Here is a 23,961-nt window from a genome sequence, read left to right as displayed (position 1 = left end):
GGGAGACTGAGGCCTGGTGAGGACACTTCCTGATGGCTGTCTTGCCTTCTCGGCCCGGGGTGTAGCTGGGACTGGCTGTGAGGCTATTTCTAAGGCAGGCACTCATTTGCTCTGGGATTCCGCCATTTAATCTACAGTCGAGCCAGTCAAGCTGCTTGCCCTATTTCCAGTCCGTTTTTTGGACACTGGATGGGCAGGGGGTTGACCTGGTAGAGACCCATGCCCTCATTGCTTCATTACTCAGCAGACCAGGGGTTGGCCAGGGGTGTGAGGTTCTTCACCCACTTAAGATTATTAAAAGGCTCTCTCCAGGTTTTGTAACAGCCTGTCCTTTATTACAAATGGAACTCTGCTATATATTGTCAGTTGATTCCCCTCTCTTCGTGATATCAGCCCCCTCTTGGGACCACTGAACCCCCCTTTCCTTCCAGGGCAGAGAAGATGGAGTCCCTCCAACAGACAGTGGGCAGAGGGAGATTTACAATTGATCATCACAGTCCTCTTACAAGTATTTATGCTTAAATCGGCACCCTTGGGGAGGTGAAAAGAGTCTTCAGGATGGGATGGAGTGAGGCTGCCCCTCATCCAGGTCCTCAGAAGGTGGAGAAGAGGGGCACGTTCCGGGATTTAGTGTGAGTGGGGCATGTTTTCCCCGAACTTGTTCTGGTGAGCGATGTTCTTCACATCCAGGAGAGCCTGAGGGCGCAAGAGGGTAGGTGAGAGAGAGTGAGGACCCCTCTACCTCAGCCAGGGGGCTGCCCCACCCCAGCCCTCGACAACCCTTCTCCTGCACTCTCCGATCTCCCCTTATCCCAGCACAGAAGGCATGTGTGTGCACGCATTCTCGGGGCTGCCCAGGACCCACCTGGTGGTGGACATAGGCCTCACAGTTGTAACACCAGGTAGACAGGTCGACGTAGCTGAGGACCAGCGGGTGTCCTGAGACTTCGTGGTGTTGGAGCATATGGGCACTGACGTAACGGCCACAGTGGACCTGAGGTTGGGGGAGGGAGCATCGGGTGGGGATCAGCAGCCACGTGCAGGCGGCTCCTGGGCCGACCTCCGCCCCCCCACCCCCCCCCAGCCCCCTCCGCTGCCGCGTACCTGATAGCAAGATAGACACACCCAGTTCTCCTGGAGTGTTCCACAGTCCTGACAAGGTTGGGTCACGTCCAGGCCCGATTCAGGTATGGGACGTACTGCCACCAGATGGGGACACCAGGGCAGCGGTGTCACGGCATAAAACATGACCTGGAGTGGGTGAAACGGAGTCAGCTAGGGACTCCATGTCCGTGTCACATGTTCTCACACCGCACGCTCCTACGTGGAGGCGCACATGGGCAAGAGAAGGACGCCAGTCTCCTCCCTGACCCGAGCTCACCTGGTCAGCGTTGGCATGGTCCCCAAAGCTCTGAATCAGCACGGAATCATCCCTGTCCTGACCTCTAGCTGCCTCTCCTAGCAGCCCCTCCTCTTCTGCCATCTGAGATTCTGGTGCCTCCTGGAAGCACAGAGGTAAGAGATGCACCTGAGAGGCCGGGTTCTGGCCCCTTCTCCCCCCGCCGACCTGGGTGTGGTGGGGCTTACCTGAGCCTCGCTGTTTAGGTCCAAGGTCCTGAGATTCTCAGTCAGCTTACTGGGGGCTATCTGGGCCGTGGCTCCTTGCGCAGGTGAGGCTGGAGGAGTCTGGTTGTCAGTACATAAGGCTGGAGGGGTTTGGATCACCGCAGCTCCCCCCACGGCTTCCTCTGAGGTGGTCTGGCCCGGCGTGGCTCCAACTGTGGCAGACTCCACGATGGTCTGGTCCAGCGTGGCCCCTCCTGTGGCTGCCTCTGAGGGTGTCTGGTCCGCCGTGGCTTCCCCAGGGGGAGCCTCCGAGGTTTGGTCCTGACTGAGCTCCACCACGGCAGTCTCTGACTTAGCTTGGTCTGGAGTGGCCACTTCCATGGATGATGCTGAGGTAGCCTTCCCTGCGTCCGCATCCAGAATGTTCCCATCTGGTGCGGTCATCCCCACAGCTGACCCACGGTTGGCTGGCTGGGTCAGCTTCTTGGGGATCGACTTAGAACTGGAGGGTCCCTCCTTGTCTTCGACCTCTGGAACCACAGGAGGGAGATCCTTGAGCGTGGGTGCTATCCCCTATCCTGCATCTGATCCCTGCCCTCTCCCGAGCCCCCCACAGCCCCCCGTTCCCCACGCCTGCTCACTCATGGCCCGCAAGCTGCGCCAGTATCTGCGATGGACTTGGATGGTCTCGGTGATGGAGGCCAGGGCCCCTGACAGCGGGGGCCGCGACAGGGTTAGCAGTGGTGGTGGGTCCCCAAGGAGGGAACGGGTGCAGGCAGCCATGGACTCCGAGATGGATGTCAGGTTGTAGCCACCCTTTGTTAAGAAAAAAGGGGAGAAAAAGGTATGATGGGGGGTCCTCATGGAACTTGGGAGGCAAGAGGTTCTGCCTCCCAATCCCCCTTCGGGACCCTGGAAGTCTGGAGGGTGAGGACAAGTGAGGGGAAGTGTCATCTGTCAGATGGGCAGTACTCACCGTGTGAGGTGGTTGTTGAGGGGGATAAACTATGACGTCGAGTGCAAGAGAATAATTACCGCAACGACAGTAACACTGAGGATCACATCAGTAACGGCGGGTACGCATGAAGTGCTTGCGCTGCACCAGACCCTTTTTTGAGCATTTCGTGTGTGTCGACTCTCCTGATCCTTACAACCACATGTGCTCAATCTGCACAGGAACCCCCTTTCCTCACATTCTTTAGGCACCGCAGTCTCTGCTCTTTCTACAGATAAAGACACTGAGGCTTGGAGTGGTTAGATAATGTGTCTGAGGCCCTAACAACTGGTGGGAGGCAGCGCTGGGGTTGGGAGCGGGGCTACCGGAGGGAAGAGTTCATGTCCTCGACCACTCCCCTGCCCTGCCACAAGCAGGCCTGGGCCCACTGTGGGACCTGAGAGCAGCCAATTAATCTCTGCCAGCAACCGGGCTTATCCTCTAAGCAGTGAAAGGTAGCAGGTAAGGTGGCTGAGAGGGTTCAACCTGGTACGATGACTCACGGCGATAAGAAACTACTTAGACAGTGCTTACCGCATGCCAGGCACTTTTCCACGAGTAGCCAGCCCCATCTTATAGATGAGGAAACTGAGGCACGGGGGGGGGGGCAGGGGCACTGAGTGACTTACAAAAGGTCAGTGGGTTTACTTTGTCTGGAGAGCTTGCTAGAGGCGGCTCAAGTAGTGGTAAAAAGCTTAGACGCTGGAGCCAGGCTGCTTGGCCCTGCCATTACTGAGCATGGGACCTCGGGCTAATCACCACACCTCGCCGTGCCTCAGTTTCCCTGCTCTTGAGAGAGGAAAATGACGAGGCCAGCAGACTCGACCTCAACAGGCTGCTTTGTCAAGTAAGTGAATTAATAATATACACGGAGTGCCCAGAAGAGCGAATGGCACGTACTGAGCACTCAGTTAAGGCTGTTAAGCCGGTGTTGTGCTGAATGCCCAGTATGTGCCGACAGTCCCAGGCGGGGACACTCAAAGCCGGTTTTAGGAAATTGCCCCAAGTGTCTCAGCCAGCCAGCTGGAAGGACAGGACTTCCAGCCTTCCAAGCCGCCCTCCCACCGTAGGAAGAGGGACTGAGAGGGTTACCTCTAGGATCAGGATGATACGGCCATTGGCAAGGCCCATCAGCAGGTGGGTGAGGTGTGCATAGCCCTCGGGTGACACCTGGCAGCCCCCCAGCGGGTCCCCCCGTGCAGCATCAAAGCCAGCCGAGACCAGCACCAGTTCTGGGTTAAACTGAAGCAGGGAGAGAAGAGACACATGGCGTGAGTGTGGAGGCCTGGGTAGCCAGCAGGTGAGGGCGCCCCAGACACACACAGATGCAAGTCAGAGAGCTGGAGATGGGGAGACTGGGGGACACAAGACCAGGGCCCTGAAAACAGCAAGGGGAGGACGTGGAGACACAGGACAGACTCGGGGTTGGAGAGACACAGAGACACGGAGACAGATCAACAGAGACGTGGACGCACCAAACAGAGACTTAGAGATGTGACACACAGAGACATGGAGACACTTCTAGAAGCGGACAGATGGGGACATGAGGCCGAGACGTGCAATGTAGAGACTCAGATGTCAGGAGACGGTGACACGGGACATATGTGCACAACAACACAGGGCTTTGTATAAACGGCGCCAAAGGGAGGTGCACGCACACTTCCATCACAGAAGGTGACAAGGCCGGTGCTACACACAGAAAATGGTCGCATACCCGTATGTGGCCAGACGGCAGCATAAGGACTGAACCGACAGCGTGCTGATCACACACACGCGCGCGCGCAGTGCCCACCAAGAAGGCAGTCGCCTGTAGCCCCTCACGCAGAGTCAGGCAAGCACAGACAGGCCCCCCCGCCAGTCAGAGACACACACAGCCGCGGCAGACAGGCAGACAGAGGCCTGTCCCACACACCCTCCCACACGCAGAAAGCCACACACCAGCTGTCGCCGAGAGCACACCCGAGAGAGGCACGGTAGCGGCCAAGACCCATCTGCGCAGCCTCACACACGCACTCCCCCCCCCCCGCCTTGCACGCGCCGCCGCGCGGGGCCGCCTCACACGTGCCCACCGAAGACCCCCGCGAGCACCCAGGGGTCCCTTACGGTCACGCGCACGGAGGCGGTCACGCAGAGCCACTCCGCGGAGGCAGGAAGAGGCCCAGGCCTTCGCAGAGTCAGCCCCCAACACAGCCCTCACTAGGGCCGCCCATCGGGACAGGTGCGGGCCCGCGGTCCCCCACGCGGTCACTGCCGCGTACATCCCGTACTGTACCTCGTAGGCAATAGGGAGCACCAGACGATGCCAGGCAGCCAGGTAGTCGGCGTCGCCCACGCGGGGCCCGTTCCAGGCCACGTTGACGGTGAAGCCGGTGCCCGTGGCCCGGCCTATCTGGCTGCTGGCGCCCTCATCCCCCATGGGAAAGAAGGTGCCGTGATCATATCGGTGCAGGGAAATGTACAGCACGCTGCCGGGGTGGGAAGGGGGACCACGGCTGGTTAGTGGGCCGCCCCCGCCCGCCCGGCCACCCCTGAGCATGCATGGCTGCCCCCCCTGCCCCGGCCCCTCACCTGGGGTCTTGCTCAAATATGTGTTGAGTTCCATTACCATGATGGACGTCCCAGTCCACTATGAGGATCCTGGGGAGGGAACTGCTCCTCAGTGACCTGGGACACTGGCCCACTCGGGGAGGGGGCAGGGGCTGGAGCCCTGGGGTCTGTCTGCAGGGGCATTTTATTGCTGGTGGCAAAACTCTGGGTCCCCGGGGAAAGCAGTGTGGGGCAGGCTGGCGGTCCCATCAGAGGAAGGGTGCAAGCCAGAGCCTGGGTCCTGAGGTCTTCACTGTGGGCCCAAGCAAGTGCTCAGGGCCAGAGCCTCCTGCCCGCAGGATGGGTAAGTGTGGGCAGCCGGATACTGGGTCTTCTTTAGTAAGCACTGGGGACCTGGACCCTGAATTCTGTCACAACAGCCCTCAGGGGCCAGAAATGAGGGAGCAGGGGGACCCTGGATCTTGTTTTATTAACTACCTGGGTGCCACAGTCTGGGGGTCCTATCTGGGGAAGCGCTGCAAGGCTAGATCCTTGGTCCTTTTCTGGGGAAGTGCTGGGCGATTGTACTCTTGGGTGTTTCTGGGTAAGTCCTGGGGGCGCTGCACCAAGGGGCCTGCTGAGTAAGCCCTGGGCTGGGGCGGGGGGGGGGGCGCAGGGAGCCCTCACCGCAGCGCATGCCCACTGACGGCTTGGGCATGGCGAGCAGCCACAGCCACAGAGTTGAAAAAGCAAAAACCACACGCGGCATCCCGCTCTGCATGGTGTCCTGGGGGACGCACCACAGCAGTGCCATTCAAAACCTGGGGGGAGGGGCAGGAAGCAAAGATCAGACCACCTGCCCTCACTGCTTTCTCTCCCCTTTCTTCTCCCCTTCCGTCCCGGCCACTACCCCCAGCTGCTAGGGGCCTCCAGCCTGCAGCCCCATCCCCCCGCTGCCCTGGCCAGCAAGCAAGGCCTCCGGGGAGCAGGGGTCCCCCTCCGCAGGCCCCGCCCCGCCCTCCCAGGGCCCCCACCTCTCCCGAGCGGCGGCCCACCCCGCGGAGGAGGTACCTCGCCGGCCAGCACGGCTTCCACCAGGCGGCAGGCGGCGCCAGTGGCCAGCTGTGCGCAGGCGAAGGTGTCGGGGCAGATGTAGATGGAGTCGAAGCTGGAGCCCTCGCGGTGCAGCTCCCGGGTTTTCATCTTCGCTGTGGCCCGCAGACGACCCACGTACTCAGCACTGGAGGCACAGACGGGGCACAGGGGACAGTCAGGTGGCTACGGCCCCTCCCTTGTCCCACAGGGACGGGAGAGCCCTTACTCCAGCCCCCCCGCCCCCCCCCGCGGGTGGCAGGAGTGCCCTGAGGCCCCATCCCACCCCAGGCACGGGGTGGGGCTGGGGGGGGTCCCTGACCTGTGGCAGGTGAGCAGTTCGGCATCCGTGGCGGGGCGTGCGGGCAACGTGAGGCAGCGGCCCGCAAGGCCCAGTTCTTCCAAACGGCGCATGATCCGAAAGACTCGCTGGGGCATCTCTGGGGGGGGGGGGGGGGGGGGGGGGGGGGGGGGGGGGGGCAGGAACCAGAGGCAGGGCTTAGTGCTTGAGGAAGGGGGAGGGATCTCCCTGTCCACTTAGCTGGTGGCCCTCCGACTGCATACTTGTCCCACAAGTTGTAGTGACCCATCATTCGCTGGTCATAGACCAGCCCTGTTCGAGCCTGTAGCACCGGCCACATCGGGATTGGGAGCGCCGGGGGCTGCCACGGTCCCTCTTCTTCCTTCTCCACGTTCTCCTCCTCCAGGAAGTCCTCCTCCAGGGTCTCAGCTGTAAGGGGAGGCCACATTCACCCTACTCCCCCACCCTGGATCCCTGGAATACTCTGGAACAACATTTACCCAAACGTGAAAGGGGCAGGAGGCCTGAAACCAGGGTCTAGTGCGAGAGAGGGCCTGACCCTCCCCCACCAGGGGGGCCCAGGGAAGCCCGAGGAGGGTCTGGAAGAGAGTCTCTCCCAAGGGCTCATTCCACGCTTGACTCCCCACCTAGCCCCCTCCCTGCCTCCTACCTGATCTTACAAGGACCTCCCAGAAGGGCTCCAGGGCTTCCAGAGCGCAGGAGAGTGACGCCTGGGCACTAGAGGGCAGGGGAGGGGAAATGTGACCAAATGTGCCCGTGGGTGGGCAGCGGGGGTCCCGCTTTTCTCCTCCTCCACCGGGGCTCACCTTGGGCAGGGGGCACCAGGAGACTCCAGCGTGGGGCAAGGGTCTCCCAGAAGGGTGTGGAGGGAGGCGCTGACGCCCTTGGCCAGGGAGCGGAGGTTGTAGCCACCCTGGGAAAGGAGTGTGAGGGGGCGTCAGGAGAGAACCAGGCGTTACCAGGGAAGAACAGGAATAATAATAATACTAGGGGTGCTGACTACGTTTCAAGCAACGAGGAATTGGAAGGGTGACTTCCGTTTCGCTCACTGAACAGTGCTACGAGGCAATGGCCACGATTACGGCGCCCATTTCATGCAACGAAAGCAGGGGCACGAGGAAGTTCAGTGACCTGGGTGAGGTTGTCCAGCTGGTGAGTAGAAATGCTGGGACAGAAACTCCTGCCTGACCTGAAAGCTTTGTTCTAACGTCCTCCTCGATCCACGGGCTGAGACAAGAAGTGAGTCACTCACCTCCAGAGACAGGATCAGTTTGCCTCCTGCCAGACCCATGAGCAGGTGGGTTAGCTGAGCGAACCCTGCCGGAGTGGCGGCCATCTCACCCTGGGGTGGGGGAGTGGACGTGGAGGATCAGCCTGGCTCTGTGCAAACCCCCTTCTGCCCACGTACCACCCCAGGGAGCCTGCCTTACCTTGGGGTCCCCTTGGAGGGCATCAAATCCAGCGGCCACCAGGACCAGCTGGGGCTGGAACTGAGAGGGAAAGGGACTACATGAGGCCACTTGCCCTCGTGGCCCATCCCTCAACATCGCTCCTGTCCCAACACACCCCAGACCCCCAGAACCTCAAGGGCGACTGGCAGAAGGAGGTACAGGAAGGCGGCAATGTAGTCGGCGTCTCGCATCCCCACCTGTGGACAGAGAGGCACGATGGGGACGTTCTGCCCTCTGCCCCGAACTGGCTGAAGGGCAGGGGTGGGCCTAACTTCGGGGGCAAAGGGCAGGCAGACACTGACCTGGTTCCAAGGCACATTCATGGTATATCCCTGGCCTCGGCCAAAACCTATGGTGGACCAGTTAGAGGCCTTCAGGTGGGGCCAGAACCGGCCCTGCTCATAGCGGTGGATGGAGAAATAGAGGACGCTGGAGGCAGAGGGAAGAAAAAAGAGGTAGGGGGCGGTTGAGAGTGAATGCCCCCAGACGCCCCAACCCACAGCTCCCAGTTTACTCAACCACTCATTCATTCTCTCGTTAACTTCCCCATTAACTCTTTACCTCCTGCATCCATTCATTCTTCTATTTAGTCGCCAACTTATCCACCCGTCCCATTCATGAATTCTCCCATTGCTCCACTACTTCCCTCACTCGTTCACCTGCTCTCTCACTGGGATGCCTCCTTTGGCGAACGCTCCCGCCCTCCTCTGTGCCAGCTCTGAGACCCTGATAGCTATGGGGTCTGTCCATCCCAGTCCCTGAGGGCTCCTGACTCTGCGGGGGACTCAAAATCATACCGGCCTGCCTCCTCTGCCTCCGCGACCAAGGTGGTGGTGGCAGGATGAATCCTGTGATGTTGGAGGCCCACAGTGGGGCACATGGCCCTTAGCTGGCAGGATCCGGCTAAGGTGGTAAAGAGCAGCAGGCCAGGTTGGGGAACCTGGTGCTTCCCCTGAAGGATGTGGGGAGACTCAGGCGTGAGGGGTAAGGGGGGCATGGAACTTGGTTCTGTGTGTGCAGCTGAGCTGAAGTGGGGACCAGTTCCTTCTCTCCGATACCATACAGGGTACCTCTACTACTTCCTGTATTTTGTAGGTGAGAAACTGAGCACTCAGAGCTGTGAGGACAGATACACGGAACAGACACTGAAAAGACACGAAGGTCCATGTTCTGATAGAAGGCCCAGCAGGGGGACCCCTGGGTGGCTCAGTCGGTTAAGCGTCTGCCTTCAGCTCAGGTCATGATCCCAGGGTCCTGGGATCGAGTCCCACATCAGGCTCCTTGCTCAGGAGGAGAGCCTGTTTCTCCCTCTGCCTGTCACTCCCCCTGCTTGTGAACACACTCTTTCTCTGACAAATAAACAAATAAATCTTAAAAAAAAAAAAAAAAAGGAAGGCCCAGTAGGAGGCTGTGGGAGGGCTTTAATTCTGACGGGGGCAATCAAAATGAGTAATCTCTTATCCATCCATCCATCCACCCATCCATCTGTTCATCCACTCCCTGTCTTGTTCCAGAAAGAATTTAAGGCAGCAGTTTTAGCTTTTTTTTTTTTTTAAGGGAAATGCAAGAAATGGTGGTAAGCAATAAATCTAGACCAACTTAGTGACATTTTAATAAATGCTGAAAACGTGGTTATGAAATCTGATGCAACTGATATAGAAAGATTCTTAAAATAGCAGAAAAGCGTCTTGGAACTGGGGGATGAAACCCACGTGAAAGCTGTGGTCTCGAGTAGGTGGGAGATGATGGGTTTACTTTTGATCTGATAAATATCAGTTCTAAACTTTTTTTTTTTTAGTAAGTTAACCAGTAGAGGAAGAGAAATGCACAGTAGAACATAAAGATGATCATCGGGGGAAGAAAGGAATAAAGAAAATATCTGAAGAAAGCCTACCCCATGACAGCCTCTGGAGCCAGTGGAAGAACGAACACCCAAGGAAACTAAGTTTATAAAGCAAACAGTGGGAGGCATTTTTGTTTGAAAGATTTATTTATTTTTATTTTAGAGAGAGATGGGCAGAGGGAGAGGGAGAGAGAGAATCTCAAGCAGGCTCCACGCCCAGCATGGAGCCCGAGGAGCCTGACACGGGGCTCTATCTCACGACCCCGAGATCATGACCTGAGCTGAAATCAAGAGTCTGATGCTTAACTGACTGAGCCACCCAAGCGCCCCAGCAGGAAGTTTTAAAATAAATTCCACTGATTTCCAATGAAAGAATGATGGACTGACAGCACAGGTTCACCTCCTTGCTCTTCCACAGTCCCAGTCAAAAGATAGTAAGAGGAAGTTTAAACAAGTATCCCGGAAAGATGGAGAATGGAAGAAAGGATGTCAGACAATTAGAGACTTCAACAAATCTCTGGGAAATAGTCTTTGAGGCTCCAGGGGCCCCACGGGGCCCTCTCTCAATCTGAGCGGATCAGGGAGGGCCCCCAAGATGACCTGAGGTTTCCCTTCTGAGAAATCAAGGGCGGATCCAGGTCAATGCACACAAAATCAATTCTGAATAGCCAATTCACTGAACGACCCATTCACTAGATTTCCTTGTTTCTTTTAACCACTTAGCTTTGGTTTACCTGTTTTTTGTCATCTTTGTAGTAGTATTTTAAGGCCTGATCTATTTGTCTCCACCGAGGACTCTGCTGATGGAATTAAGAGCCCGAGGGATGGAGAGCTAGGAGATTGAAGGGCATGGATAAATGCTTTTTTCCCCCCAATTATACATTCTTATTCATGAGAAAGAATGCATTGAATATATTCACAATTCTTCATATCCGTGCATATTGTCAATACCATATCCACCAAAGAACACAGCAATAGCCTCCAATGCATTTATTAAAAGAAAAAGAATGATTCATGACATCAGGGAATTCTTGTTAGTTTGCTTAGAGATAACACTATGGTTATGTTTTTTTTTTTTTATTTAAAATATATGCTCTATGTTTTAGTGAGATGTTCAAGAATATTTACATAAAAAAGTGATACGGTAATCTGGGATTAACTTCAAAATATTACAGAAGGATGGCAGTGAGAGCAGGTCCAGATGAAACTAGATTGGCCACCACTTGAGTTGATAAATGTTGAAGCATTCAAGAAGCCAGAAATGAACAAAATAACACAGGAGGAAGAGATTAATAAAGATAAAAACAGAAAAAAATGAAGGATAAAAAAATAAACACTAGGGGCACCTGGGTGGCGCAGTCGTTTGAGCATCTGACTCCTGATTTCGGCTCAGGTCATGATCTTGGCTCAGGTCATGATCTCAGGGTCATGGGATCGAGCCCCACGTGGGGCTCCGGGCTCAGCATGGAGTCTGCTTGAGTCTCTCTCCCCACTTCCCCTCTCACTCTCTCTCTCTCTCTCAAAGTAAAGAAATCAATCTTTTTTTTTTTTTAAAGATTTTATTTATTTGACAGAGAGAGACACAGCAAGAGAGGGAACACAAGCAGGGGGAGTGGGAGAGGGAGAAGCAGGCTTCCTGCGGAGCAGGGAGCCTGATGCGGGGCTCGATCCCAGGACCCCGGGATCATCACGAGCCGAAGGCAGACGCTTAACAACTGAGCCCCCCAGGCGCCCCTCTCAAAATAAATAAATAAATCTAAAAATAAATAAATAAATAAACAGCAGAACAGTGGAGATGGCCAAAAAAGCCAAAAGCTAGATTTGAAAAAATAAGTCAAACTGAGCAATGTTTGCGGAGGTGGAGGGTAAAAAAAAAAAAAGAGATGCCATCTCAAGAAGAGACCCCCTTTTAGCTGGCGTTTGGCAGAACCCCATCTAATGCATGTCATCTCAACATGACAGGGTGAGACCTGTCAGTGGGTATTTCCTGCCCCCATCCCAGGGAAACACCTCTCAGGAAACACTCCCGTGCACCACACGGCAGAGTTGGCCCAAGAAAGCCATGTGCAACAGCACTGTACCCTTCCATATGAATGCCAAACAAGAGCTGCTAGGGGGCGTAGAAACAGAGGAAGAAAGTGCTTTTGGAGATGAAAAGAATGGCTAAATACATAAATCAACAGAAGGGCTTCAAGGTAATAGCTGAGGAAATCTCCCAGGACACAGAGCAAAAGGGAGAAGAAAACACGAGAGAATACAACCCAAGAGACCAGGCAGAATACAGTAGAATACAGTGGAAGAAAGCATCAAAGGCCATTAAGAAGAAAGCGTCCAAGGGCTTAAGAAAGGCCTGAGTCTTCAGAGGTAAAACATCTACCCACCGCTAAGCAGAATGAAGGGGCCAGGGTGAAAGTTCAGAACACCAGGGACAGAAAGAAGAAACTAAAACCTTTGGAGAGGGAAACAGATTACTCAGAAAGGAATACAAAGCAGACATCTGTCAGCAACGTTGAATGCTGGAAAAGAACAAAGCCATGTCTACAGAACAGCCAACCTAGATTAAATAATGGGCCGCGGGAACTCAGGATCTATGGCGGACAAGGGGATTCTATGCAGTTGGTTTGGCAGAAGACTGGATCAAACAACTACTTAGTGTCCCTACTGACAAGGCCTTGCTCAATCACTTTCTGCAGGAAGGGGAAGCTGGTACCACCTTTCTGGAGGGACATCTGGTATGTGCCACTAATGAATCATTGAACATTCTGTCAAAAACTACCGACGTACTGTATGTTGGCTAATTAAATTTAAATTAAAAAAAAAATAGGGGCGCCTGGGTGGCTCAGTCGTTAGGTGTCTGCCTTCAGCTCAGGTGATGATCCCGGGGTCCTGGGATCGAGCCCCGCATTGGGCTCCCTGCTCAGTGGGGAGTCTGCTTCTCCCTCTCCCGCTCCCCCTGCTTGTGTTCCCTCTCTCGCTTTGTCTCTCTCTATCAAATAAATAAACAAAATCTTTAAAAATAAATAAATAAAATCTTAAAAAAAAATAAATAAAGCACGCTGATCCTCTGACCCAGCAATCCACTATTGGAAATCCATCCTATACATACATATATTTTAAAACTACAGATTATAGAATATATAAAATTACATATTTTCACCGTAGAACTGTCTGTTCTAGCAAAAACTAGAAATCACCATCAGTGTCCCAGGGCCAAATGACCAGAGGTACAGCCATATAGTGGGACACTGAACAGCCCTTACAAAGACCGGGGTGTCTTTTTTAGAGGCACTAACATGGAGAGGTGTCCACGACATGCTGTTAAATGCAAAAAGCAAGCTGCCAAAGAGCATAGAGAGGACTGTCCCATTAGGCAGTGTGTTAGTGTTAACACTGAATATTCATACACCTAAAGGAAAAACTCTGTCAGAATATAACCTAAACTATCAATAAGCTATTTGGAGGTGACAGGAATTACAGGAGACTCACGGCTTTAGACATTTCCGTATTGTCCAATTTTTTTTTTAAACAAACACTTGGCAGTTGTACTAATCAGAAAAATAAAGTAGTAATTTGAAGTTCACTCCAGCTCCAAGGTCAACTGGTGAACAAGATCTCCAAGCACCTGTGGGCTCAAATCTCATCTCTCCCACTTCTCTGTGTGACCTTGTGTAAGCCTCGGTTCCCCCATCTCTAAAATGGGGAACCCAAGAGACGCTGCCTTGGAGAGAAATTAAGCAACAATGCAGACGAGCAGGGAACAGCACAGAACCAGGTTCCGAGGTGGGCCCAGTGAATATGAATGCCTTCCCTTCCTTTCCAGGGCCCCTTCCGGCTGGGCCCGAAAGGGCGGGGGGTGGCAGCTGGGAGTCTAGCATCGAAGGCAGCCCTTGGAGCATACCTGGGGTCCTGGTCAAAGGTAAACTGTGTACCGTGACCATGGTGCACATCCCAGTCCACGATGAGCACCCTGTGAGGAGGACAGAGGGGGGTACTATAGAAGAGCGTCAAGGCGCACCTGGGGGGGAAGGACCCAGGCCAGGACACCCTACCCTGCGCCACCCGCATCACACCCCCCTGCAGGTTGCTGCTGACCTCTGAATGGCATGCTTCTTTTGAGCGTAGCGGGCAGCCACGGCCACGTGGTTGAACATGCAATATCCATCCATAAGACTGTGCTGGGCATGGTGTCCAGGAGGCCTGGGCAGGACAGGGGAGGCCACAGATTGGGGAGGGGGGTCCTCCTCTACAGAGGCAGACTCTCCCCTGCTCTCCAATTCTAGACCACCAACGCTCCCAGTGCCGATGTCTGCCAATCGGCCGGTAACTGAGTGACGGGGGCCCCTGGACCTCCACCCCCAGTCTACTGTTCTCTACCCAAAGGAAACCTGATAATGTTCATTAAAGTTATCAATGCATAGGGCTCACTTTGGCAGCACATATACTAAGATTGGAAACAGAGATTAGCATGGCCCCTGCAGAAGGGCGACACGCAAGTGAAGCCGTTCCATGTTTTTGTCACTATGTGGTCCACACGAAACCAACAGAATGCCATACGTTAACTATACCAGAACTGAAATTAAAAAAGCAAATAAATAAAGTAAAAATTATCAACACATACACCCTCACCCTCACACCCATCCTGTTCCTGGAGACTTAGCCCACAGCCCATATAACAAAAAGGGTGAAATTACAATGTTTCTAAATGGATAACGGTATTTGCTGTGACAGGTTTTGGAAGCGGCCAAAGACTGAGGGCAACCAAAACGCCCAGCGCAAGGGGGCCGGCTAACTTCCCGTGCATTCGCACAGCGGCGTTCCACGCGGGTCTATAGCATACACTGTTCGAGAAAAGCTTGCCAAGATGTAGAAGTGAAAAATGCACGTGTTCAGTGCTACCACCACTTGTGGCTACAAAAAAGGGGAGGGAGGAGAAAGACCGTATCTTCCGCAGTTCACCAGTTCCGGGATGCCAACAATGCTTAGAGGTACGGTGAGTTCACGTGCCAACGATGAAGCAGAGAATGCTGCTAAATGAATTCTAAGACGCCACTGTTCGTCAGATGAATCCAGATCTCAAGACAATCAAATACGGACCTTAGCATCGATGAAATACAGATCTTAGCATCGATGAAATACGGCATTTACTCCATGAATAGGCACAGAAGGTTTCAGGGAACACACGTACAGTGACTACCTCCAGGAGAGGAATCAGGTCTCTGGGGGATGGGGTGGGAGACTTTTTTGGTACTCCCTTTTGTACTTTTTGACTCTTGAACCCTGTGAATATACCACCCATAGCAATACATTTTACATTTGAGGGGAGGAATCTTTTTAAATACAAAGAAAACAAAGGCTGGTGGGTCCTACCTGATGATGGCCATGCCATTCCGGATCTCGTTCCCCAGGACCGCATCCACCAGGCTGAGGACAGAGCCCGAGGCCAGGCAGGCACAGGTATATGAGTTCTGAAGAGACAGTGGGGCGCCAGAGAGGGAGTAAGGGAGAGAGTAGCCTGCCCACTCCGCTACTCCTCCCCAGGATGTGGTGGGCGTGGGGATGGGGAACCCCGGGATTGCCACCACCCTCTGCTCTCACAGTTGTTATCCATACCGGATGCAGGTAAACTGAGTCATAGGTGTCTGCTAGGATGCGGAGCTCTCCTTCATTCATGTACTGGGTCGTTTCCATCAGATCAATGTATTCTAGGCTGGGGACACAGACAGGAGATTCAAGGGCCTGCCTCCCTCCTGGGCCTGAGTCAGGGCCCTGTCTCTTCCCCATCTGAACCCTGGTCAAGTCAGGCCCCCTCAACTGTCAATCTGGGGGGACAGCTGGGATATAGGACATATTCCCTGCTTCTTCCCTAGCCAGCCTCATTTCCAGGAATGTCCCTTGTCCTGTGCTCTCGCCACAATAAATCCTACCCCCAGGCTGTTGGCTGCACTGCTGTGGCTGTCTGTACAGCTCTCCTCTTCATCTGACTCACTCTTTCTCAGCTCAGATCACCCCTCTGCCAAGCTAGCTTTCCTTGAATCACATCACCCCGGGGCCCTCACTCTGGGTTCCTGCAGCCCCACGGGGGGGACCTCTGATCACTCTGTACACACACCCACCGTCTGTTTACATACTAGATTGTCATAACAATAGCCTCTCGGGGGTTAAGACATGGTGGGCACCATTCTAAGCACCCACCGCATCTCAAACCCTCCCGAGAAACTTCTGTTTGTTTGCTAGCTCCCATGTGATAGGCAAGGACTCTCAGATTCGGAGGCTCAGCAACTTGCCCAAGGCCACAGGGCCCATGATATCCCTTCCCAAAGAGTCTGGCCTGCCCTGGTTGGCCCGGGGCAGCCTCCTCCCCACCTCTACAAGGCTCAGAAGCCTTCACCTGTGAACCAACATCAGCTCCTCCTTTTCAGCAAACCGAGCCTGGGGAGACACAAGGAATAAAGGGCTCAGGCACTGGCCGCACCCAGGCTCCACCAGCTCCTGCCCACCACCCACCCAGGGTGTCAGCTGAAGGACTCACCTGGAAGGACACGCAGCGGTCCAGAAGGCCCTCCTGGATCAGCTGTTCCTTGATGGCATGGAGCCGCTCAGGGCCTTCAGGGAAGCTGGGTTGACAAGACATCCAGACACACACACACATGCACGCGCACGCGCGCACACACACACACGGACACGGGTGAGCGGCTCCTCTGCTCTACACATCTTGCCCATCCCCCCTTCCACAGCTGGTCATGTCAGAGACTTTGGAGCCAACCCTGGCACCTGCTCGGCTCTGTTCTCGCAATACATCGAGAGCCTGCCCTCTCCTGTCACCCCCCCTGCTGCCACCAGAACCTCCTGCCCGCGCTCCTGCCCTCAGCTCCTCACTGGCTTCCCTGCTTCCGCCCTTGCTCCCCCAACAGCCCCTTCCTCCACACAGCATTGGCTAAAACCCAAATCAGATCACGTCACTCCTCTACTTAGAACCGCCTTGTGGCTCCCATGTCGCACAGAGGCAAAGCCCAAGTCCTCCGCCTGTTCTGGAAGGCCAGGAACCACCGGCCCCACCGCTTCTCAGACGCCGCCTCCCAGTGCTCTCCCCTCACTCACCCTGCTTCTCCCGCCCTGGCCTCTCCTTGTTCCTTCATCCAACCGAGTACTTTTCAGCTAGTTCCTCTCCCTGCCTAGAACACTCTTCATCCAGGTGTCTCCGTGGCTCACTCCCTCACCTTCCTTCCGATCCCTGCTCAAAGATCGGCGAGGCCTTCCCTGACCATTTTCTGCCACTCTCCCTCCCGCGTCGGTGTCTCTCAATAGCACCTCTCTTGCTAAAGCACTCTATCATTTTACTTTTTGGCTCACTGGCTGTCTTCCCCCTCTAAAATGCAATCTCCGCAAAGGCAGGGGTTCTGTTTGTTTTGTCTATTGCAGTGGCCTTAGCACCTCGGGAGATGGTAGACATGTATGCGATAATGAAGTCTTTTGCCATCACGAGCCTTCTGTTGGGATAGGGGACAGACACACGTAAGTGCGATCACGAACAAATGGTGACATGGACTAGGAATGTCTCAGAGAGCAGGTGTGGGGGAAGGGGAGTGGCCAGAGCCCTCTCTGAGAAAGTCTCCTTGAGATGTGAACATCAACTGCGAGGGGAGGAGGTGGAAACGAGTCTCTGGAAAAGGGGAGCGGCCAGGGTAAAGACCCGAGCTGGCCGAGCACCTGGCCTGGTGGAAGAACAGCAGGGGGACCCGTGTGGGTGAAATGACGTGAAGCGAGTGATTGGCCCATGAAGTCACCAAGGTGCCGGGCCACCAGATCACGTGGTACCTTAGAGGCCAGAATGAAGAATGTGGACTTTACCTTGAGGGCAATGGTGTGCCCTTGAAGGATTTTTAAGAAAGAGAACACAACCGTAACTAATGTAATGCTGTAAGTCAACTATATTTCAGTTGAAAGCTAACTTAAGAAAAAGAAGAGAACGTCATCTCGTACCTTTTTTTTTTTTTTGGCTGCCGTGTGGAGGACAGACAGCGGGGTGAGGGTAGAGGCAGGGGGGCCAGGGAGGAGGCCTCCGCAAGGCCAGGGGAGTGATGGTGGTGGTGGCAGCGGAGGCGGTGAGGGGAGGTCAGGTACTGAACACATTTCCAACATGGAGCCAAAAGAATTTGCTGATGGATTACAACATGTGTGAGCAAATGGGAGGTATAATTCTTCAGGTCTGCATGAATGTCCTTCTTCAAGGAAGCCTTCTGCGAACCCCGGATGCTAGTCTAGGGTCCTCTATCAAACACTCTTGAATCCCCCAGTCTGAAGTCATCCTTCATTAACCACTTCCCACTGCTGTTGGCTGTTTAAAGATTTGCTCTCCTACTCGACTATCGGCTCCTTGAGAAGGGACCCTGTCTGTCCGGTCTGACATGTCTGTACCACCAACTCCCAGACACAGTGCATACTCAGTAAGTGTTGGCCAAATGAAAAGAATCTTTTCAAGCCTAAGCCTCACCTCTCGAAATCATCTGCTTCCAGTCTCTAGGCTAGCAGAAGAATGGCTTCATTCTCGCTAATGGGCTCTAAGAGTGTTTATTTGTGCGGTCAGGGGGACAGCCTGGAGGACGCAGCCTCACCTGTCATCCCAGAGGCAGTGGAATTCATTTAGCTGCTCATCGAACACCAAGCCAGTGCCAGACAGTGTCTTGGCCTCAAGGTTCACATCCTGCAGGGGAAAAAAAAAAGGCGGGGGGAGACACCGATCCAGTTAGGGCCTGAGTCAGAAGGCACGCACCACACTGTCCAGGAGGGAGAACCACAGGGTTCTGATTGTTACAGAAGGCTAAACCCATTGAGGCCAGGCCACTCTCACCAGCTCTTTCAGGCCCACGACTAGGTCTTGCTCTGCTGCTTGGCTGAGCTTCTTCATTCTGCCTTTCTTCTTTAGCTCTGCTAAACTAGGGCTGGAGTGGAGTAAGGCACCCTTCTTAACACCTCGCTTCTGCCAAACAGAGAGAAGGGTCAGATTCCAGCGCACGGCCCACTGCTCCTTTCCACCCCCCACCCCCATCAGGGCAGGTCTGGGGCCTCACCGAGGTGACGCTGGAGTCGTGGGGGGGCGAATGGGGGTTATGCCTACTCCTTCGCTGCCTGGTTGTGGTGGAATCCTGGCCGGTGGAGGTCATGGTCGGGGAGACTTCACCCCTGACGCGGTTCTGGGGGGTGGGGTGGAGGTGACTACGAACCGGCTGAAGTGCCCTGAGGACCCCACCACCGCAGACGCTTCCCAGGCCCCGCCCCCCCCCAGTCTCCATCCCTTCTTCTATCCTACTCCCCACCGCCTTCCAAACTCCGCCCCTTTCAAGGCCCTCTCCTTCCACTGGGGTGTCCATTCCACCTGGTCCCGCCCATCCCACTAGACTCCACCCCTTTAACACCATTCTTTCCCCTCGAAACGTCTTGCCCTTTCGCGGAGCAATAAACCCCCGGGCTCAGTCCGTCCTAGGGCCGGCCCTCTCTGGCTGATCACCGCCCTTTCCGCTTGCCCAAGTCCCATTCCTAGACTCCTTCATTCCTCCAAGCTTCGCTAAGACCCCACCCCTTCACAAATCTGCCCCCTCCAGCTAATCTCCCAGGATAATCACCCACCCTTTCACTCAGCCAGACCCAGACCCAGCTCCGGCCCCGACTCCACCCTTAACGATCCACTTAACTCCACCCCTTATCGGGCCGGCCCGGCACCTTCCCCTTGGCCAGATCCCGCCCCTAACGTTTCAACGGGCCCCGCTCCTCGGGGGACTGCCCCCTTCCTTCCACCAGATCCCACCTCCTGCTCAAACCCTACCCTCAAGCTCCACCAAACCCCTTCAGTCAGTTTCGGGCCGCCTCCCGCCAGTCCCCTCCTCCTTCCCACCCCCGCAGTCGACACCGACCAATCCCCTCAGCGCCACTCACTGGGCGCAGCCCTTTTCTCAAACTCCGCCCAAGGCTCGCGCCGCCAAAATTCTGGCGACCTGCCGAACGGCGGGTCCTTGAAGCCCTCTTTTTCATTGGGCCGGTCTCTCTACTGCCCGCCCCGATCTCGTACACACCGTGTGTCGTGGCACAGGGCCGCGCCCCTTGAGCAGGCCACACCTCCCGCGAGCTCACAAACGCCGTCAGCGCGTCAGACGTCAGCGCGTCAGTGCGACGCTGGCCGTCCTGCGCCTGCGTGAAGTGCGCGCCGGCGGTTCGAGGCGGTGCTCAGGCTCAAGCTCGCCCCTCCCCCAACCACCGTCGCTGTTGTCCTGGCTGCCGTGACCGCTGTCCCTCCGTCCTTGTCCAGTCACCTTGGGAGTCCTCCGGACCCGCGCCAGTTGTGTCGCACGAGGACTCAAGAGAGCAAGCGAGGGAATTAGGAAGGGGCGTCTCCTCTCCTCCCGGCGGCTTCCCGCGCGGCGCGCTGTGATGACGTAGCGCGGGCGGGCTGGCGACGGGGACCCGGAGCGAGGTTGACACTGGAGGTTGGCTGGTGGCGGCCAAAATGGGAGTGGTGATGATGTTAAATACTGTGAGGATTTTCTTTTTTTTTTTTTAAGATTTTATTTTATTTATTTGACAGAGAACACAAGCAGGGGGAGTGGGAGAGGGAGAAGCAGGCTTCCCCGCTGAGCAGGGAGCCCGATGCGGGGCTCGATCCCAGGACCCTGGGATCATGACCTGAGCCGAAGGCAGTCGCTTAACGACTGAGCCACCCAGGCGCCCCTACTGTGAGGATTTTCTGAGTTAATATGCACTAAGGTGGCCCACAGGAAGCACTCACTAAATGTAAGCGACTGATATTCTGCCGGGAAAATGGATGGTAGGATGGAAGGAGTGTTACTGGGGGCAAGTAATTGTGATGATAGCAAGTAATATGTGACAGGCATTGTCGTAAGTCACAATTCTGTGAGGTAGTTCTTATTATTAAGGCTGCTTCTCAGATAAGGAAACTGAGGTTACGCGACTTAGCCATGTGACCTTGGGCAAGTTACTGAACATCTCTGTGCTTCGGTTTCCTCATCTGGCAAATTGTGATAATAGTCCCCAGGGCTGGAGTGGACTCAAGGAGGGGAGTTTTTCTTGGACAGCAGTTCTCCCTCCAACCCCCTTCCCTGGGTAACCTCTGCCCCCAAACTGTAATAGAAAGCATGTGCCTGGGAAGTAGGGGGAGTTGCACCCGTGTGCCCCTCCAACTCCCTCACTCGCCTTGTCTCGATGTCTAAATATCAGCCCCACAGGAGGCCGGTTTGCCCTCCTAATCTCCCTTGCTCATTCTTCACCATTTCCTACCGGGCTGTAGGCTGGGGCTGAAGAGATAAGCGGTCTGGGGTTCAGCATCGCTGACTAACAAACAGATTGACAGCCCCACTGCCCAGTAGCCTGGCCCTATGACCCTTTTGAAAACCCCAGTTCCACCCTTCTCTTTCCTTCCACTCTTTTCCTACCGGGACATTTTTTTTTTCGGTCCCAGTGGAAGAGGATCAAGTCTTAAGACCTTTAAACCTCCATGTGCACCAAAGAAAATGTGATACAGACTGAGGAACATTCTGGGGTTGTGATGCCTGCAGAGTAATAGAGAAGGGAGCCCTTTAAGACCCATGGCCCATTTTTCTGTATAATGAGAAGACAGATTCCTGAAGAGCAGAGGTCAGTAAACTTGTCTATAAAGGGCCAGATAGTAAATATTTTAGGCTTTGCAGGCCACATAATGGTCTCTGTGGCATATTCTTTCTTTTCCTTTAAAAATGAAGAGCCGGCAGGGCAGCTGGGTGGCTCAGTCAGTTAAGCGTCTGCCTTCCGCTTGGGTGGTGATCCCAGGGTCCTGGGATTGAGCCCTGCATCGGGCTCCCTGCTCAGTGGAGAGCCTGCTTTTCCCTCTCCCTCTGCTGCTCCCCCTGCTTGTGCTCTCTCTTTCTCTTTGTCAAATAAATAAATAAAATCTTTTTTAAAAATGAAGAAACCAGGGGCGCCTGGGTGGCTCAGTTGGTTAAGTGACTGCCTTCGGCTCAGGTCATGATCCTGGGGTCCTGGGATCGAGTCCCACATCGGGCTTCCCTTGCTCTGCGGGGAGCCTGCTTCTCTCTCTGCCTCTGCCTGCCACTCCCCCTGCTTGTGCTCTCTCTCTCTCTCTGTCAAATAAAGAAATAAAAATCTTAAAAAAAAAAAAAAATGAAGAGACCAGCTGAAGTCTGGCTTTGGCCTGAAGGCTGTAGCTTTCTGATCCTGCTGTAGAATGTCAGTCTTTGGTTTCCTTTATCTGGCTGGGATTCTTTTACAGGATGAGTGCAGAGTTTCTATGCTTCCTGAAGAGAGGTATTCCCTTTGTGTAAGGACTGGGATTCATGGACAGGGTCAGGTCACTTCTGGTGTTTATGGGGTCAACCAGTGTTCCTGGACAGAGTGAGGATAGGGATTCCTGTAGTTTCTATAGTTTTGTTCCTTTCCTGAACCAAACAGGGATTTCTATACAGGACAAGACAGTTGTTTCTGGAGAGCTCCAGACTAGGAGTTCCCATACAAGTTCACGATGAGGCTCCTTAGACTGCGTTAAGAGTTTCCTATGGAGGGGTGCCTGGGTGGCTCAGTCATTGGGTGTCTGCCTTCGGCTCGGGTCATGATCCCAGCGTCCTGGGATCGAGCCCCACATCTGGGTCCCTGCTCAGTGGATAGCCTGCTTCTTCCTCTCCCTCTGCCTACTTGTGCTCGCTCTCTATCTCTCTGTCAAATAAATAAATAAATATCTTTTTTTTAAAAAAAAGAGTTTCCTATGGAGGGGCGCCTGGGTGGCTCAGTCGTTGGGTGTCTGCCTTCGGCTCAGGTCGTGATCCCGGGGTCCTGGGATCGAGCCCCGCGTCGGGCTCCCTGCTCGGCGGGAAGCCTGCTTCTCCCTCTCCCGCTCCCCCTGCTTGTGTTCCCTCTCTCGCTGTGTCTCTCTCTGTCAAATAAATAAATAAAATCTTTAAAAGAAAAAGAGAGAGTTTCCTATGAAGAGATCAGGTGGTCCAGTTCAGGGTCAGCACAGGTGTTTCTGTACAGGTTCAGAGCTATGTTAATGTAGACAGTAGGAACAGGTGTTCATGTCTAGATTCAATCAAATTGTTACTAATCGGGCTAAATTTTTTTAAAGATCTTAGTTATTTATTTATTTATTTGAAAGAGAGAGAGCAGGGGAAAGAGCAGAGGGAAAGGGACCAGCAGACTCCATGTGGAGTATGGAGCCTGATGTGGGGCTTGATCTCACAACCCTGAGATCATGACCTGAGCAGAAATCAAGAGTCAGACGCTTAACGACTAAGCCACCCACGTGCCCCTGGGCTAAATTTTTTTGAAGATTTTATTTCTTGGAGAGAGAGAGCACGAGCAGCGTGAGAGGCAGAGGGAGAAGCAGACTCCCCGCTGAGCAGGGAGCCCGACGTGGGGCTCGATCCTGGCATTCTGGGATCATGACCTGAGCCGAAGGCAGATGCTTAACCGACTGAGCCGCCCAGGCACCCCAATTGGGCTAAATTATGCTAACTGCTGTAACAAACCCAGAATTTTAGAGGATTAACAAATAAGTGTTTATTTCTTACTCATATGAAGTCCAATGTGTATATTTATTACTGATCATTCAGGAACCCAGGCAACTTGCATTTTGTGGCTCTGCTCTCCTCTGAATCCTTGGAGTTCTCACTATTGAGCTGGTAGATGGGAAAAGAGAGAGTGAAGGATTCCTTGAGAGATTTTTATGGACCAGGCTTGGAAGTGGTGTATATCACTTTGCCCATACTCCATTGGTCAGAACTCTGTCATATGTCCACATCTCACTGTAAAGGAGGTCAGAAAAGTGAGTGAGCTTAGGAGAACACAGGTTTGAAGAGCCTGTAGCACTGCCTGCTACAGGATTCTATAGACCCCACAGAGCTGTTCTGTCCAATGTGGCAGCCACTATCCACAGGCAGAATAATGGTTCCTGTACAGTATGAGGGTGGGGCTTCTGGGACAAGGCTGGGGCCAGGGCTGTCAGACAGTTACATCAGGACATCCTGTTTGGGGTCAAGAGAATGTTTCCAGAAAGCAAGGTTAGGAGTTCCTATAAAGGATCAGGCCAGAGATTCCTGTGAGTGGAGTTAGGATTTCTTGTTGAGAGGAAAAGGTTTTCTATGGAGAGTCCAGTCAGAGGGTTCCAGTA

At 54.3% G+C, this 23,961-nt stretch overlaps 1 protein-coding gene and 1 pseudogene across 1 annotated transcript; one reads left to right on the top strand and one right to left on the bottom strand.

Moving 5' to 3' along the window:
• Nucleotides 1-312: 312 nt before the first annotated feature.
• HDAC6 (histone deacetylase 6) lies at nucleotides 313-19,504 on the bottom strand. The gene is made up of 29 exons (XM_035004279.1): nucleotides 19,419-19,504; nucleotides 18,863-18,985; nucleotides 18,643-18,771; nucleotides 18,407-18,495; nucleotides 16,324-16,408; nucleotides 16,183-16,223; nucleotides 15,405-15,501; nucleotides 15,162-15,259; nucleotides 13,887-13,991; nucleotides 13,693-13,761; nucleotides 8,254-8,380; nucleotides 8,083-8,148; nucleotides 7,931-7,990; nucleotides 7,753-7,842; nucleotides 7,307-7,413; nucleotides 7,150-7,217; nucleotides 6,740-6,908; nucleotides 6,501-6,626; nucleotides 6,158-6,326; nucleotides 5,774-5,907; nucleotides 5,129-5,197; nucleotides 4,833-5,025; nucleotides 3,653-3,802; nucleotides 2,208-2,382; nucleotides 1,588-2,096; nucleotides 1,382-1,501; nucleotides 1,105-1,251; nucleotides 866-994; nucleotides 313-696 (listed from the first exon to the last, which is right to left on the bottom strand). Exons 2-29 carry the CDS (start codon nucleotides 18,953-18,955, stop codon nucleotides 628-630), a joined length of 3,483 nt encoding a protein of 1,160 aa, XP_034860170.1. The 5' UTR covers nucleotides 18,956-18,985; nucleotides 19,419-19,504; the 3' UTR covers nucleotides 313-627.
• LOC118010623 lies at nucleotides 14,212-14,308 on the top strand (annotated as a pseudogene).
• Nucleotides 19,505-23,961: the final 4,457 nt, after the last annotated feature.

This window comes from Mirounga leonina, unplaced genomic scaffold, assembly GCF_011800145.1.
Source record: "Mirounga leonina isolate KUSES-001 unplaced genomic scaffold, KU_Mleo_1.0 Mir_101609, whole genome shotgun sequence".
In the NCBI taxonomy this organism is placed as follows: Eukaryota; Metazoa; Chordata; class Mammalia; order Carnivora; family Phocidae; genus Mirounga; species Mirounga leonina.
This window is presented reverse-complemented; position numbering and strand designations above follow the sequence as displayed.

Coding starts and splice junctions, on each gene's coding strand:
- HDAC6 (XM_035004279.1), bottom strand. CDS start 18,955: ATGACCTCCACCGGCCAGGATTCCACCACAACCAGGCAGCGAAGGAGT. Junction 16,224..16,323: donor ACCGCTGCGTGTCCTTCCAG/GTGAGTCCTTCA, acceptor GTGTCTCCCCAG/GCTCGGTTTGCTGAAAAGGA. Junction 8,381..13,692: donor ACCTTTGACCAGGACCCCAG/GTATGCTCCAAG, acceptor CTCTGCCTCCAG/CGTCCTCTATTTCTCCATCC.